Source organism: Lagopus leucura, unplaced genomic scaffold (genome assembly GCF_019238085.1).
Source record: "Lagopus leucura isolate 7727_CA_CO unplaced genomic scaffold, USGS_WTPT01 153-8_obj-0_obj, whole genome shotgun sequence".
Taxonomy (NCBI): Eukaryota; Metazoa; Chordata; class Aves; order Galliformes; family Phasianidae; genus Lagopus; species Lagopus leucura.
Window position 1 is genome coordinate 2,728 of NW_024966267.1, and position 17,814 is coordinate 20,541.

Consider the following 17,814-nt stretch of genomic DNA (forward strand, 5'->3'; position numbering starts at 1 on the left):
CTCCAGGTGCTTTATTTACCTGCTGAAGCCGTTCTTGCTTGTGATTATTTGACTTTCCAGGCTTCTGACTGGGGAGATGGCAGCCAACCTGGCTTTGTGGCTTTTGCTTTTTTTGTTTTCTTTATGACATCAGACAGATGAAACCTTTTCTGCCTCCAATTATGCAGTCAATGGGTTTTATTTCTGTCCAATAAGATTTGGATGTAATGCACCATTGGAGGAAGGAACTTTGGGTCACTTTTTGAAGTCACCAGAAAACCCCGCAGCTTTTGTGGGCCAGCAAGGGAAAAGCAGCAGCTTCTAGTTTGGTCTGGAGGGCTTTTGACTGGGAGCAAGGGCTGCAGAAGAGGACGCTAGGTGTTGGTGTCTCATAGATGCACATTTGAGATGCAGGAAATGTTTCTGTGCATGGGGTGTCAGCTGGGGTTGTTGGGTCCCTGCGTTTCTGTGGGCTCAGATAGCATCGTCCAGTGTCAGAATGAGGTGTAGTGAGGGTTTTATTCCCTTTCCTTCTCCCCATTCCTGGCACAAGGTGCAGGAACAGGAGGTGTTGCTGAGTGGCTTTGGATGGAGACGTGGGGATCTCTTGGTGGGAGCAATCCCAGCACTGTTGGGCACTTGATGAAACCAGCCTGGAATTTCACATACGGGCGTCAGGGGTTGAAACTCGATGGGGAATTCAGCTCTGCAGAAATCCAGGGGACGCAGCTCCAGGAGGAGGCAGACGTGGCTGCTGCTGTGGGCCATGGGGGGAGCGCAGCCCACGGGCTGCAGGCCGAGGCTTTCCTGCCTGCATGGAGGTCCCCAGTGCTGCTGTTCCCATTGCTGGCGGCTCTCCTGGTCTCCCTGTGAGCCTTCTGTGCCCGGTCCTTTCTCCTGAAACTCCTCTCACAGAGAACAACAACTTCCCACGTTCTCTCCAGGCCTGCATCCCGAGGGTTTGCACACCGTCGTGTGCTTGGAAAGCCGGTTCTCCTTTTGGGGCTTAGCTCTAAAACCAAGTTCCAGAAGCAGATGGTCTCTAAGTCGGTGTGTCAGAGGAGGGCTGTCGTGGGGCATCGTGACCCAGTGGCTGCTGGGGAGGGCAGTGTGACTGTGTGTGAGGACCAGCCCTCCTCCTGCCTCTCCGAACGGCCCTGCGTTGCCTCCGTGCTTTGCTCTGCTTGCGAAGGGTGATGGTGGGAAACACAGCATCAGTGGAGGTGAAGGTGATGTGGCTCTGTGGCTGAGGCCAGCTGTCCCAGGGCTCTGCTCCCTCGGTGGCTGTGTGGGGCTCCTGAGGAAGCGAGGGCAGCCAGGCGAGCTGCCATTCCCCTGCTTCGAGCTGCTTGCTGGAGCCTTTCATCTTCCCTCGGTTAATTAATGCTAACTGCTTTGGCAGTGCTCTAGTTTTAAATTAGAAATAATAATGATAAAATAAAAACTCAGTGATGCGCTGGTGGATTTTGGGGGATGTTGTGGTGAGCTCCAGCTGCCCCATTTCTGGGGGATGTGTGCAGTGGGACTGGAGGCTTCTGCTGCAGGACCCACAGTGGTCCCAATTCTCGCCCCTGGGGTGGGGGGTGCAGGGAAAGGGACCTGCAGGGTGGGCTCACCAGTCCTGTTGGAGTCCCAGGGCACACAGGAGGTTCAGAACAGTCAGGTTGTTCTTAGAACGATGGTCAGAGCTCTTGGAAAGCTCTCCGAGTCCCCCAGGCTGTGTCCACACCAATGACCCTTTCTCTGTTCCTTCTCCGTGTGCCCACCTCCCCTCAGTCTTCAATGGAAGTTCCTGGTGCTTTGAATGGGGGATTTAATAGCAAACGCCTCACTCTGCTGATATCCTTTCCCCCAAAGCCTGCTCCCAGATGATCGTTAGCGTTTCTTCCAAGGTCTGTTGGTAATTCAGTGCTGCCTAGCGCACAGTTTCCAAGGACTTCAATGAAACGAACATACACGCAGTGCCTTTTGGAGGTCATCTTTAAGCTACCAGAACAAAAACTTACTAAGGGAGCCTTTCCAGGCTTCAGAATTACAAATGCTGTCCACAACACAGCGAGCGCAGGCAGGACTGCGCTGCCTTAGTGGGAGGGCTTTCTTTTTAAGGCGGCTTGCTCACCCAGAAGAAGAGGCAGCACGAAAGTTTTGCCTTCTGTTTTCTACTTCTGTCACGGAGCTGAGCAGATCAATCTATGTCTGTGACAGGGGCGACAGGCCTCTGCCCTCCCCCCACCCCAGTCCCACAAAAATGGGAAGGAAGGAAGGGAGGAAGAGAGCAGCGGCAACAATCTATGGAGGAAAACTTATTTTACTATAATATCGGAATACAAGATAACACAATATGTACAATTTAATTGAAATTGAGATGAATAAATCAGACAAGATGAGAGAGAGAGAGTTCCTGGGACCGAGTCAAACCTGGAAAGGTTGGAACGGCTAGGAAAGCACCCTCCAGCACCCACTGCCAGGCAGCAAGAGAGCGCCCCCCCACCCAGAAGGGCCAGATCCTGTGACTGCTGTAATGTACAGGGATAGGAACCTGGGATTGGGGCAGTGACACTTTAATGCCCCGTACACTACATGATGTTTTGATGTGGAATACTGAAACCCAAAAACAAAAAAACAAAAACAGAAAAAACATAGAACCATGACATTCCACCCCTTATTCTACATCGTTACATCATGCTTAATAGAACCATGACAACTTCTCTTAATGCAGCTGAAGTTGATGACCTACAAATTCGCTCCGGAGTGCTTTTCAGACTCAGTGAAGTGGCTGTGCTGGGGAGGATGGCTGTGCTGTGCTGTGCACCAGGCAGGGTTGCTGTGCTGTTTGGCTGTGGGTGTTTCCTAAGCCGCTCTCCCTATCTTGCCGTGTCATGGTGGCAAAGAGCAGCGATCCAGGACCTTCCTTTGGAGGGCAGAGCGACTGGAAGTGACACTCCCAGCCTGTGTGCTTTGGTGGGACTCTGAAGTGGGGAAGTCCTTTATTCTGCTGCTCTTTTTTTCCCTCCTGTCCCAAGGGCGTTTTAGCTACAAGTGGAAAGTTCCCTGCAGGTTCCTCTTTGCTTTCTGCTCTGATGAGTTACTGCCATTCTTTATTAATGGGCCCAAGTGACGGTGTAAAAAGTATTTTCAGTGCAATGGCTGTTAAATTTTTAAGGTACGCAGTGTTCTTGTTCAGAGAGGGTAAGGTGTGTTAATGGCCAAGCAGGCAAGGTTCTGTAGGAAGGGGCTTCAAGGCCTCATCCACACCTGGCATCTCTGTGTTGCTGTTACAAGAGCTTCAGATCGTTGTTTATCAGTTCCTCTGAGCCTATCCTTTCTCCCCATCTTCTCTGCCTGTGTCACATATCGGTGGGCTGGGCAGCTGGAAGAGGTCTGAGATGTGGACCTGGTGAGTCTTAGCAGCGTAGCTGCAAGTGATTTCATCTCTGCTGGTCTTTCTTTGGGAGACAGAGCCAGGTTTGTGTGATGCAGAGTTGGGCTTTCTCTTGAGTTGCTCAGATCTGACCTGAGAGCAGCATTCAGATCCCACTTGCAGGAGGACAGTGCCCATCTCCCAAGATTTGGAGGCCTGAGAGGAGGAGAATGGAGAGGGCAGAGAAGCAGATTGGGATTTAAGCGTGGTTCTGTTGGCTGGCTTAGGTACCTGCTGACTCTGGGGAGCAGCCCTGGTGCAGCCGAATGAGGCCCAAACCAAACCAAACTGCTAAGTTTTGCTCGTTCACCATCTTTAAACTTTAGGTAGTCCTCACTTATCCTACAAAATGCTGTGTTAATTTGGTCATTGGGGTGCGTTAATGAGCAGCTACAGCAAGCTTATGCAAATTTATGTGAAGTTAGAGGATTGGCATATCAGGCAAGGCATCAGTGCAGTTCCTTATTGTTGAATTGACATTGGAATAGCTTGTGGAAGTACTGCTCAACTTCTGCAGCACAAGGAGAATGAAGGCAGTGCTGTACTGACAGAAAAGCCTGTCCTGTGGGTGATGTGAATGCTGTTTGAGCAGAAACAAGAAGGCATTTAAGGGGCTGTCACTCCTTGGTGATAAAGGAAGTAGGTAAATGACCAGGAACTCGCTGTCTAAAGGAAAAAAAGAAATGGAGTGTATGTGAATGAAGTGTCTTTGGTCGTTTTTCGTAACTGATTTGATGCCTTTCTGTTATGGTCAGTGCAGAACTGCTCTGTCATGGTGTGAGTTAATCTTTATCCATCCCTTTTGAAAGAGAAATAGGAACGGCTAACACTGGAAATCACCTGGCCTGCTCGGAAATGAACTTCTGGGAAAGTAGGCTTCATGCACACCGGGGAGCTGAGTTCCCTGAAATCCTTCAGTGGCTTTGCCAGAGGATATGGAGTTGTGGGGTTTCTTTAGCCGCTGGGAGTTGGAGCAGATGGAGTTTTGTTCCCTTCAAGGCCTTTCTCTCACGTGTTGCGATTCTCGTTTCTCACTGCTTCTGCCTGAGTTGGCAGCAGTCGTAGTGAGGAGTGTTCTGCAGACGTAACGCAAGGATTTTAAAGCAGCTGGTGAGCTGTGCAACGGGCGATGGACTGTGGTACCTGGGGTGGAACCGTTCCTGAAGGCCTGGAAGGATGTGGGCCTGCTCAGTGGCTGCTCCGGGGGATCCTTGGCACCAGCCCCCCCCCGGTGCCACTTCTGTGTTCGCCTGCCTGGTGGCTCTGCTGGGTGCAGGGCTGCTGGTGGCACGGGGAGGATGCGCTGCACACGGGAGCATGGGGTCAGCGTATCTCGTTGCTATTGCCTTGCTTGCCGTGCTGTCTGTGAGTGCGGAGCTTAACCTTCTCTTTCTCCATCCCTTTCCGCAGGCTGTCCTCGGGAGAGGCAGTGGGAGGCAGTGGAGCTGGCCTCGGCACCGGGAGAGGCTGGACTTCCCGTCTCTCTGTGCTGAATGGCTGCGATGGCGCCCGCTCTCACTGACGCAGCAGCTGAAGCTCACCACATCCGATTCAAGCTGGCTCCCCCGTCCTCCACCTTGTCGCCTGGCAGTGCCGAGAGCAACGGCAACGCCAACAACATCCTCCTGGCTGCCAACGGCACCAAAAGGAAAGCCATTGCTCCGGAGGATCCCAGTTTAGATTTCCGAAACAACCCCACGAAGGAAGAGCTGGGCAAGCTGCAGCCGCTAGTGGCCTCTTATCTGTGCTCGGATGTAACATCTGTCTCTTCAAAAGAGCCTCTGAAGCTGCAAGGAGTCTTCAACAAGCAGACAGTCCTTAAATCTCACTCTCTCTTATCTCAGTCCTTCTTGAAAACGAGTGATCTGTTGGGGAGGCAACCGGTGTTGGAATTTACTTTGGAGAATCTAAAAACAATGAGTACTAATAGCCAGCCACCTCTCCCGCAAGCGCCTGTGAACGGCTTGGCCAAGAAATTGGCCAAAAGTACCAATTCAGACCATGAAAACTCTAGTGCTCTGAACGGTGGGAAGTGTGCTTCTCCTGCTGCTGCCCTCCAGGGCGTTGACTATAATGCAGGAGGTTCTGAATTGGGGGACTTGAAGGCCGGGTTGACCAATTGCACTCTTCCACACAGAAGCCTTGATGCGGAACGCACGACTCCTTTTAGCAATAATAGCACTGCAAACAAATCTTCCCTTAATTCCACGGAGCAGCAGCAGGTGCTGGAGGGTGGCAGTGGAGAGACGAGGTTGCCTGGGGTTGGCGGTCACTCGGAATTTGGGAGCGGTAAGTTGGAGGAGCAGAAACCTTCTCTGTCAGCCGGCCATCACAGCGCTCTCGACTCCGAGATGAGGACGAGGGCATTGCTGAGACGGCAGGCAGACATTGAGAACCGAGCTCGAAGGCTGCAGAAACGTTTGCAAGTGGTGCAGGCGAAGCAGGTGGAGAGACACATCCAGCAGCAGTTGGGCGGCTTCTTGGAGAAAACTCTGAGCAAGCTTCCGACTTTGGACCCTGTGAGGCATCGCAGCCAACTGATGTTGACCAGAAAAGCAGAAGCAGCTTTGAGGAAAGCTGCGAGTGAGACAGTTACTTCGGAAGGCCTAAGCAGCTTCTTGAAGAGCGATTCGATATCGGAAGAACTGGAGAGATTCACAGCCAGTGGCATGGCCAACCTGAGATCCAGCGAGCAGGCGTTCGACTCGGATGTCACTGACAGCAGCTCAGGAGGGGAGTCTGACGTCGAGGAGGAGGAACTGACCAAAGCAGATCCAGAGCAGCCCCACATACCTCTGTGAGTAGCAGTCCTGCTTTGCTTCCTTCTGGTAGGGTGAGCTGAGAGGTGGCAGGTAGAGAACCTGGGTGTTACAGGGATGTGTTTCGATTGAAGCAGTAAAGGTTAAAACTGGTGCGGTGTGACTTGTGGCTGCTCCCTAGTTCAGCTCTGAGGACGTTCTTCATGCCCCCAGTTGTGTTCTAGCAGAGCAGTCCTGGACACGCTGCCTGCAGCAGCTGGAGCAGCAGACCCAAAATACTGTAACCAGTTGTGTCTGGTTGCTTGCTGGTGCATTGGACCTGTCCCCTGAAACCTTTGTCTCTTCACAGTGGGAGCCTTTGTTGCAAACCAGGGCAGAGTTCTGTTTTGTTTTATGTTTTGTTCAACTGCTCGGGGGAGAGAAAAGTCTCTGCAAGGGTTTGGTCTGGTGGAAGTGTGAAGCGAGTGTGGCATCTTCATTTCTGAGAGGTTACTGATGGGAACCTTCTTATTTGTGAGTGGCATTAAATGGTGACAGCAGCCTAATGTGGTGTTAACTGGATGCTGTTTGCATAAGTATTAGCTGTGAGTTTGTGTGTGTGGAGGAGGGAAATCAACATCAAGGAGAGAGGCCTTGACAGGTCAAGGAACAGGAGAAATTCTTCCAAAGAAAAGCATTTTTCCCTGGGAGAGCTTATCAAAGTTGTCAGAGCAGATCTCTGCAAAGGCCGTGCTCTGTGTTTGGGCTGTGTGAAATGCTGCTTGCAGCTGTGCTCAGCCTGTGGAGAACGGCTGCCACTGACTGTAAGCTCTGCAGCCCAAATGGGCCTCTCTGGAACGGGGCCTTATTGGCACCCCCCTATTGGGGGTTTGCTCAGACATCTATGGAGAAATAATTGGATGCATTCTGATACCTGTTGTCCAAAGCGATGCTTGTGCTTGGTCTGTACCGTGACAAACTCCACTGAGTGATGCAGTGTGTGCTCACTACCTCGAGCATCCCCCCAAAAACCCACTCACGTGGATGAATGCTGATCAACATGATGCATATTACAGCTCTCAAATACTGAATTCTAGCTAAACTTCATTTTGGGGTGTTAGCAATTCATCTGGGATGAATTTCTGTATGGCTTGGGCTTGTGTGTGCTGGTTGGATGTAGGGGCACTCTGCCCTCGTGCTGTTGGAGATGAGTTCAGTGGTGTTACTCCTGCTTTGTAATGCTTGCAAGCTGTTGGGATTAGTAGCAAAATGGAGTTTATTACTGCTGCAGTTACTAGAGGCAGCATTTGACAAAGTTCTGTGTCCAAGATAATATTAAATTTCCTATATTATGGGCTCGTGTGTTGTCTAGCAAAGTGAAATTTCCTTGCCACTCATCCTAATCCCAAGTGGAAGCGTGGTATTCAGAGACACAATGCGTGAAATCCTGTGCTGACTTCTCTGCCCTCTGTGTTAGTCATGCCTGTACGTTCCCCAGCCCTCTTTAAAAGCCAAAGGTTTTAAAGCCAATAAAGAGTGCTCCTTCTGTTGTGTGCGGTGTCAGAAGCTGCTGTGTGTGCCTGCTGGCACCCAGGGCAGGCCCCCCAACCCTCCTTCAAAGTTGGTGCCTGTGGGTGTTCAGCATTTGCCTTTGCAGCATCGACTGTCCTGTTGGCACGAGCGCTTTGACGTTGGGTCTCAGGAGCCCCGGTGCTCTTGGGGCTCAATGCACGTTCGTGCTTGTGACTGGAACTCCTGGAGTCAGCCCTGGGAGCTGGTGCATCCCAGCACATCTAAATAGCCTTCTTCTCAATCAGTCGTAGGAGATGGGAGACAGGAAGGGGAAAGGCTGACTTTTCCACTGGGAAGCTGCCTTGGGCAGCTCCTGGGATGTACAGGAGCATTGTTCCACGTTTGTGGGAGTGCAGAAAGCCAAGCCTTGTTGCAGGGATGCTCGAATGCAGCTGGATTTTGCAGCTAGCTGAATTTCCTTATTAGAGGGAAGACTTTTTTGATTGTGTTTATTCATAGTTCCAATAGCAGGCAGTATATCCGGATGGTGCCTAAAAGCTTCTGCCTCATCCCTTGGTTCTGTTCCTGGCTGCTCCTTCCTTCCCCCAGGAAACTTGTTGGCTTGGAGCTCCCTAGGCAGAGCAGTGCTGTGAGTGCTGCCCTGCAGCCTGCTTGCAATAAGTGACTGCATTTCCTGTGGGATCCAAGTAGAAGCATGCAAAAGAAACAAAGACCTGTTTACATCAAGCTTAGATAAGAGCTGACCTTTGAGTTTTTCTGGCACAGCGGCATTCCAGAAACGGCATCTGGTCAAGGACAGACGTGAAGCATTCGTCCTGCTGTGTCCTGCCTGCTCCTGCCCGTGGAGCAGGGATTGCATCCTTTCAGCACAACTCAGGAGGTCCTTTGGAGCGCTCCCAGAGCTGCTGCCTGGGAAGGTGCTGTCACTGAGGCAGATAACCAGGCCGTCGTGTAATGCATAAACAAAGCAGGGAGGTATTCGTTACACCTTTTTTGGGAAGCCCTGCCAGCCCTGGGCTTGGTTTAATAAGGCACTCTGGAGTCTCACGCAGCTAATGCAGAAAGAAAGGGCGTGCAGGTTGGGTTTCTTCACAGTGCATTTACACTAAGGTGGATGGGGGACCACCGTACGGTTTCATTTGCTCCCGGATTAATGATCCACAACCACGTGTGTCTGTAGCAGCTGCCTTCCTCAGGCTGGTTTCTTTGTGTTGCATTTGGCTGTGGATGAGTTTCATCAGAACTCCGCAGCTATTTCTGGCTGATGAGTTACCTGTGTCAAGCAGCCCTGTGCTCATCAGCTGGGAAGCGATTGGTGAGTTACCCTTGCAATCTCCAACCTGGGGCTGAGATTCACAGATTCACCTGAAAAGGTGATGGAAGGAAGTCCTGGATGGGAGCTTCACTTATTTAGTTCAGACCTCACCTGGCGGTTGCATCAAGCTGCCTGAGGGCTTCTCCGACCAATTGCCAGCAGCTCTGCAGGCTCAGGCAGTGCCCTGGGTGCAGCCTGGTGGTTGCAGTGCCTGCAGTCAGGATGCTGGAGCATGGCTTTGTAATCATCCCGTGTCATAGTGGGAAATCCGAGCGCCTTCTGCACTGCAGTGTTGCAGTGAATCACTGCACAGCTGGTGTGCTGGCTCCTCCCTGTGCTGCCTGGCTGGGCTTGGAGGTAAGGAAGGTGTTTTGCTCCTGGGCATGGCACCCATTGGTGGCTGTGAGCGGTGCATCAGTTGGCTGAGCAATCAGAATTCTGAAATTCTGGTTTTTCTCCCTTCATTTTGTTTTCCACGTGTGAGTGAGATAAGGTGGCCCCTATGGCCAGGCCTGTAAATAACACCTCTGTGAGAGTGGCATGGGGCAGATCCTGCGCTGCACACTGAGGAAGCTTTCCCTATGGATCACCAACGTGTTTTGCTCTCATTTACTTAGAACAGTTCATCTCTTTATGACATTTTGTCACTTCCTGGCTCGTGCTGACGTGGTGTGTTTCTTATCCTTGATTTCCAGCTGTGTTTGTAGGTCTTGGCTTCAGCACTGCTCCTCACCCGTTTGTGAGCATCTCTGTGTCAGCCTGAATTGCTTGCAATCCCTTCTGCTCAGCAGCAGCGCTGTTGGTTGGGGTGATGCCCCTCAAACGACTTCACCTGGGGAGGGGGGGAAAGAGAGAGCAAATCCTGAGCTGTGCTTGCTTTGCATGTGAAAGCAGAAGAGCAGAGAGCAGTTCATTGTTCAGAAACGCTTAATCAGGTATCCAGAGTAAGTAGGACACTCTGCCAGTCCCTGTTGCTTTTAAGAAAAGAGGGCACACGAGAACACTGCTTGGAAAGGATGGTAAGGAAAAATGAGTGTTGTTTCTCGTAGAAATCACGGCCGTGCACACCTTGTAGAGGTGCAGGGGATGCTGAGCACGCTGCTTGACTTTATCCCAGCTTAGTCCCTGCTGTATGCAGGGTTTGGGTGTCTGCTCAGTGCTCACGTTGCTGCCCGCAGAGCTCATTATGGTAGTGCTGGCTTCCATCCTAAGGGGAGTTTGATGCCTTGGGTTAAATATATCTTTCTGGGCTGAAGTTGTGTCAGAGGGGGAGGTCACAAGCAGAGGGTGCTGGGCTCGGGGGGTGGAATGCAGCAGAGCAGCTTCCTTGCAGCATTCTGAGTGCACTGGAGGCATGCTGACCTGCAGGTGCTGCCTGGAGCTCCAGCAGCAATCCTTTGGGGTCTGGCACTACCTGCACGCTTTGTCTCTGCAACCCTGACCCAGCGGGGCAGCAAGGAGGAGTGGGCTCTCCCTCAGATGTGGGTGATGCGTCGGACGGGTTTGAATAAATATCTGTGGACTTTTCATTGGAATAAGTGCATCGTGGCATCTGAAGGAGCAGAACAATGTTTGTGAATGCGGACTGGTGTTACAGGACTGGCGTGGCAGCTTGTCTGCTTTCCCAGAGCCTCCTGTGAAGCTGCAGTTAGCATTTGAGCAAGGGGCAGGGGCCCTGTTTGGAGCTGATCTCAACTGCTGAGCTCTGAAGCACCCGTCTGGGGGATGGAGAGCCGACCTGGGTTGTGTTGCACCGCATCTGTAAGCGCAGAGATGCGTTTCTGTCCTCTCTGAAGCCGATCCAAGATGAAAAGTGGCAGTGCCTGGCATGAAAAAGTGGAGGAACGGTAAACGTGGGCTTCCTTAAAGAGACCGCAGAGGTGAGCTTCGCAGATGTGCTGCTTCTCCCTGCAAGACTTTGGCTTTCATTATGCAGCAGCGTTGGCTTCTTTCCCCCTCCTTTGTTCTCCCTTCCAGCAGCTCCATTCGCTGCGCTCCTTCCAGCCTGGGAAAGCATTTCTCTTCCTTTGCTCATTTGCCCCCCCCCTCCCCCAACTTTTCCACCCTGGCTGAGAGCATCTCCTTCCCAAGGCTTGGAGAGCTGCGTGGCTCTGCTGGGCCGTCCTTGGAGGCAGAGCTTAGACCAGATGGAACTTCAGCACCAGCCCAGCTATGACTTGTGTTTCTGAATGAAGGGACAGACAGACAGACACGTGCCTTTGCCTGTTTGTGGTCTTAGTGGTTAGTGATTCAGCCAGGAGGCAGAAGCAAGCTGCTGTTGGGTCAGTTGGAGTTGCCTGTCTGGGTCCTGTGCTTGTGCTGGTTCCATTCTCCAGCCTGAGCTGCAGTTCTGTGCCTTCACACGACTTTCCGATGTGCTGCTGGGCATCGATGGGACGAACTGTTTTGCTTGAGTAACATCCAGCTCTTCTTTCCGCCCTGACCTTCTCTGCAGTGAGGTTGCCTTTTGGACGAGCTATTTACAGGAGATACCTGGCACAGGCTTCACGTGGCCACCCAGCACCGCGGGGCTGCCCTGCTTCAAGAGCGTTCATTTCAACTGGGGCAGTTGCAGAGCCGTGCAAGTGCTGAGAGCTTCCATCTGCTGTTGGCCTGTCTCAGGCTGCTGCAAACAGCCGTGTAGCATTGAGAGCAGCCCTGCTGGGCAGCATTGAGAGCAGCCGTGCTGTGCAGCGTGCTGCAGCAGCTCGTGGCACTGCTGTGCCTGGGGAGGGGGGGAGGTGGAGGGTGGCTGCATTGAAGCTCGGGAGCTGCCAGGTGAGCACCTTGGCAGATGGCTGCGTGCTTTCCCTCATGTGCAACCATGATGTGGGAGCTGCAATACGAGATGTTCCCTGTGATAATGGTGGCGGAGTTCGGCCGGCACGCCTCGTGACGCCGCTGCTGGAGCGGATTAATTGGTGCTGTCTTATGAATGGCAGAGCATGCTCTGTCCTCAAGCACTCCACTCTGTAACATATTTGATCTGCTTTAGAGCTCCAGCTCTGTTAGATGCATGCATCCCCGCAGACTTTGAGCTCTCACTCTTGCACAGAGGATGTCCCTGCAGCTGCAGCACCAAACAGTGCTGTTGGAGCTCTCAGTGTCACTTCACTTCTTGCAGAGCCTCCCAGCACGCTGGGCACACGCTGGGGTTGCCTTGGGAGATGTAACTTCATTGGGCTGCTCGTTTAACGAAACGTTCTGTATCTTAAAGCAGTGCAGAATCACTGATGCGACCCGCGCTATAGCAGTGACTTATTGGGCTCAAAATGTTTGGTCACCACATTAAAAGAGAGGAATAAGGAGCACTGAGGTATCTGATGCAGCAGAGCTGTAGGCTTGCATGTGTGACGTTTATTTTGCAGTTTCCATAGTAACACATAATGACGTAGAAAATGTTGCAGGACTTTATTTGTATGAGGCAGGACTTTATTAATGGAGGACTGTGAACCTGGGGGGGGGTGGAAGCTGATTATTGTGCTGTCATTCACTGCCCAAGGCTGGGCTGAACGTATCTCACATGTGCTTTTTCACCCCAGCCTGCTTGCAGCTGGAGCTTGTTTCCGTCTCTTAGGATACTGGGTTAAATATTTGGAGCTGCCACCCCCGTTGTGTTGGTGGGGTTTTCTGTGAGTTGAGCTGGATTAGAGCTGGGATGGCTCCTTTTGGGTGTCTTTGCAGCAGAGGAGCTCATAGGGCTTTACAGGCACTCAGCAGTTAGTGCATTCCCTGGTGGCTGCTATTTAATGACCAATATTGAGCTTTTGCTGCTTCGGGGCTGATGATGTTACACTGCATTACCAAATCCAATCCGCTCTGGAGCAAGAAGCAAGGTCGGGTTTTTTTCTTCTCATTTGTTTTTAGGGGAGAGTTTATAGAAGTCTCGAAAATGGATTCTTGGAGAAAAGAAAGGCCTCAAAGAGGGGAATTTGTGCGTGTGTGCCTAATGAATGTGGGTTTGAGTTGTGTGGTCCCTGCCCAGCTGGGGGTGGAGGGCAGCAAAGGGTTCGGGTGACCTTGCAGGTAAATCGCCTGTAGGAACCCAGCAAGAAATTGCTGCAGTCCAGATTAGCTTAAACATCAATGCATGAACGTCTCACTTCCGTGTGTCTTATCTTTGGCTCTCTGTTATCAAGTTAGTTATTTAATCTTTCAACTGCGTTAGGTATTAAGTCCTCCGAGGCAATGCCTTGTGACGGGGAAGCTGCTGCTGGCCAGGTGGCACGCTGTCCTCTTCTGTCCCTATCAGCAGCTCCCTGCTTTAGTTCTGCCCATTTAGTCCCTTGCAAAGCAGCAGCTCTTCGTGCTGGGATGCTGCAGGAGCTGCTGGCATGCACGTGCCTCTGGGAGCTGCTTCTCACTGTGCCATGCGAGTAAAGGCACCTTGCGTTGCAGGAAGGGATCAAATATTACAGTGTCAGTGCTTTGCATCCTGGTAGCGTTTTCTTTCTTTCCCCCTCCCCCCCCCTTTCTCTCCTATTTGTATCTGGGTGGCTGAAGCCCTGTGGCTCTGTGACCCACAGCAGCCGGCCTTGGGAGTGCTGGAGGAGGTGAGTGCATGCCAGGTGGGAGCTGCAGCTGCATTGGCCACGGGTGCCTTTCCTGCACCTGCTGAAAGGGAGCAGTGCAGCTTCTGTGCAGCCCAGGCTGCGATGTGCTGCAACCCCTTCCATCCCCTCTGTGCAGAGCTACTCCTGCCCCACTGCTCCCCCTGCCCACATGCTGTGGTCTGGGTGCCAGGGGATGGCTGCTGGGCTGTAGGTTTCTGTTTTTTTGGAACAAAGTGAGCCAGAATAATGGAAAGTGTGAGGTGGCAATTGCTGAGGACCCAGGCTGAGCTGTCGCGGTGCTGTTAGGAGCAGTTGTGTGTCCCACCGTGCCATGTTCTGCCATAGTAGTGTGGCTTCAGTGCAAATCATAGCTGTGCTCAGTGTGTGGGGTGGTGGCAGATGTGAGGAGGCCAAGGCTCTGTGTGCTTCCAGCTCTGCTACAGCTTGCATCTCACTGGCCAGGAGGAGAAGATTCCTTTTGAGCAACTACTGCCATTTCTGGGCTGGGACAGTAGCACAAATAAAAACCACAACGGTGAAGTCTGCCTATTTTTGTGTGAATCGGAGCCCTGCTCCATGTGACTGCTGCTATTCCAGTGCTGGCTATTTCAGAAAACCAAGACAATCAGCCTTCTGTGGGGCTGAGCTCTGAATGCAGAACGCTTGCAGGGCTGTTGCTCCACGTACGACGTTTTGCGGCGCTGCCTTTTCACCGTGTCCGACTGGAACAAGGGAAGGATTCTGTGCTCCTGCCCTGTCGTGGGCTGCTCTCCTGTCGTGTGCATCTGATCCTGAATGCCAGAGGGAAGGTGCAGTTTGTGCTGACACAGCAAAAAATAACTTGAAGCAACGGCAGCATCGCTGGGAGGGCTTGCGAGGCTTTAACCGCTTCTATTTCAAGGCAGGTAAATCTGATGCAGATTAGTCCTAATTGCCATCACCTGAGTATCATCATTTGACTTTGTGCTGTCAGCATGGGTCAGAGCCTTGCCTTTCAGATGAAATAACTCAACCTGAGGTGTAGAGAAGATCCTCCCTGTGCTGATTCATGTTGTGCCCGAGGGCAGCGCTCCTATGCAGCCTCTGGGTCACCCCCTCCCACCCAAAGCACCTTAACTCCTTGTGGCTTAAACCTGCTTTCATTCAGTCATGCTTGTGGAAAATCTTAACTGAAAGCTTTGGTTGCAGACTCGTGTATTAGATCTTAAACTGCTTTACACAGCAGTGTAACTTTGCTTTCTTTACAGCTGCTTTTTCAGTGGGCACGAGCAGATCTCTGAGCCTTTAGAGGGTGAAGTTCCATCTGTGTCCAGCTGTGGTGGTGATGAACGCCTTCACCCTTTGCTGGGAATGCTGCATCTGTCCTGCAGCCCCTCCTGCATTAGAATCATAGAATCACCAAGGTTGAAAAAGAGCCACGAGGTTCACCCAGTCCAACCATCCACCTATCACCAATAGCTCTCACTAAACCACGTCCCTGAGCACAACCCAAACATTCCTTGAACCATTAGCTGTCCTCTTGCACGAGCATCCCCATCTCCTGTGTGTAAGGTGTATCGCTGCTGTTAATTCTCCTTGTTTTGGCTGTTGGAGCGGTGTTTATTTTCAAAACAGTGTCCTCTGGAGGAGCAGAGAGCTCTCATGACCCATCTGAGTTGTCATGGCACAGCACTGCCTTGTCCCTCCGTGTGTGTGCTGCGACCAGGTGTGCATCAGTTATGTTAAATGCCTGAAACCCAACGCTGCTGGGCTGGGTACAGGTAAGCCCTGATGGGATTAGCTGCTCTGCAGATGGAGCTGCTTGTTTTGCCTGCTGTGAAGTGAAGGTGAGCTCTGGGACAAAGGCACTCCGTGATAAACCTTAAGGAGAAGCGACTTGATTCACGTCTTCTGGTGGCCATATGGAGAAAAAAAAACTGCTCAGAAACCCCAGTAGTTCTCAGCTGAACGCTGTGTGTATGAATTCTCCCCTCCCCGAGGGCAGGAGCTCTGGGTTTGCTGCTCCGGCTGCACCGCGCTCCGCTCCCTCCTCCCATCCTTTGCATGGCACAGCGTGGATCTGAGAGCTTCTGCCCTCAGTGGTGCAGCTCCCAGATCAGGTAGGGGACGAGGGAGACCTGCTGGCACACAGTGCAGATTTCAGGATGAATCCCCAGCACTTGGAGCTGTGATGCTTGCACAAGACGTCAGCGCTCTCGTAGCAATGACGAAGCAGACCCTGCTAATGAGAAGCTAGCTGCTGCTCTGTTACTGGGGGAATCTGCCGTAGGAATCCTCTTTATTGTTGTGCTCTGATGTTGTGGCATCCCTCAGACCCGCTTTCATCTCGCTCTCATCTGCCTGCTCACAGCCAGCTGCACCCGGAGCTGTGTTAAGGGTTTGCTGTATGGAACTGAAGCGCTTTCCCCTCCCTTTGGAGCTTGCTGGGGGGATGTTTTCTGCTCTGAGGGCTCTGTTGGAGGCGTTGGAGTTCCCAGCAAGTCAGAGTAGTGCTGGTTGGAACTGGGGGATTTTGGTCCAACAGGAAATACAGGGATGTGTCTGTGCCTGTCCCACTGCCCTTGAGAACTGCTGACCTGGTGCAAATGGAGCATTAATGGAAGTATTGGAGCTCCCCGTGTCTCGCTTCATTTCTGAGAGTTACTGGTCCAAAAACATCTCTTATTTACGTAGCTGATGCTTGCCTGGACAAAGGAGGTGCTGAGAATTGGTGGTTTTGTCCTTAGTGGGGCTTACATCGTGGCTTTTCACAGCAGTGCCACAGCCCTTAGGGACTGCCTGCATCCCTTTGCGGCCCGTATGGGGCTGAGAGTTGAGCAGCAGCTCCTCCTGCCTCCGAAGGGAACATAAAGAGAGCAAGGAGCGATCACGGATTTTTGTAATTGCCTGTTAGCTCAGTGCTGGCTGGGCTCAGTTTGAGAGTCCTGGCATCGGGCACAAGAGATCGCATGGTGATTTTAAAGGGGAAGTTTCCCTCTGTGCTGAGATCTGTCTCACTGGGGTGGAACATTGCGGGCGGTCCCAGCTGTGTGTGCTGAGTAGCAATGCTGGAGCACTGCGTGGCAGCCCATGGGAAGATGCCTTGTCCCTCCCAAAGCTGGAACCCCTCTGGGTCTGGGGGAGGGAGAGCACAGAACAGTTTAGCCGTTCATCCCACGTGGCCCTTTGGACCCTTGGAGGCGATGCAGCAATCGACTCGCAGTGGATTGCTCTTTGTTTCTGATACAATTACTTTTGTGTTGGCTTCTGTTGTGAAACGCTTGGCTTCAGAGCTCTTGAATGCGTTTGAAAACTTAACCATGTGTTTCAGGCTTTCTTCTGCCATGTCTGACTAACATCAGAGTGGGTCAGAAGAGCACTGTCCTAAAGCAGTGGGGCTCAGGACCAGCCCTGTATCTCCCCACCATCACCACTGGTCCCACTCATGCCATGGCCATCAGTCACTGCTGACTGTGCTGTCAATTCCTTACAGGTTTGGGTTCTAGGAATGAAGGGCTGTTAGAACTACGTGGGTTGGCACTGAATTCCAGCAGCAGCACATCCTGGTTGGGAAAAAAAAGCCCGGAGATGGAGAGGAGACACAACACACACAAACCCCCACGTGGTGCCCACTGCCCCAGCACTGTGGGCAGCAGGTTGTAGAATCATATCAATCATAGGATCATAGAATGGGTTGAAAAGGACCACAGTGCTCATCTGGTTCCAACCCCCTGCTGTGTGCAGGGTCACCAACCAGCAGCCCAGGCTGCCCAGAGCCACATCCAGCCTGGCCTTGAATGCCTGCAGGGATGGGGCATCCACAGCCTCCTTGGGCAACCTGTGCCAGTGCAATCTCAGTGGAGTGAGGATCTGTGTTCTGTTGTTGTTTTTTGCATGAATATCTCCAGGTCTTCTTGAGCATTGAGATACGGATGATGGTGGTATTGTAAGCTGTTTCTGTTTGCTGCCTTTGCTTGTCATTGCATGACTGAATGCTGTCACTGCTCAGGTTGTTCACTCTTGTCCTGGCTTCCAAACACGTGAATGCAATGTATTGCTTGTGCATGTAAATAAAGAAAGGAATGTATGGCCTTCTTTTCTGTCAGAAGGTGGAACTCGTGGGGAGAAGTGTCTGTAACCCCATTCACTGCCCCTCTAAAGAACCTCTCCCCCTCAGATGGAGCTGATGGTTTTCGGAGCAGCAGAGGAGGGCTGTGGTTGTGGTGGGAGCTCTGCCTCTCGTACTGCTGTCTCAGTGCTGCCAATCCAGGCAGCTGCTAAAAATACCCCATCTTC

At 52.1% G+C, this 17,814-nt stretch overlaps 1 protein-coding gene across 2 annotated transcripts in view; it reads left to right on the forward strand.

Moving 5' to 3' along the window:
• The first annotated feature begins 4,810 nt into the window (after positions 1-4,810).
• The window catches only part of KANSL1 (KAT8 regulatory NSL complex subunit 1), a 52,912-nt gene continuing 39,908 nt past the window's right edge, over positions 4,811-17,814 (forward strand). For both annotated transcript variants that reach the window (XM_042893052.1, XM_042893053.1), the window contains exon 1: positions 4,811-6,197. In XM_042893052.1, the coding sequence (XP_042748986.1) occupies positions 4,894-6,197 (1,304 nt within the window). In that variant the 5' untranslated portion in view covers positions 4,811-4,893. The remainder of the gene's footprint in view (positions 6,198-17,814) is intronic.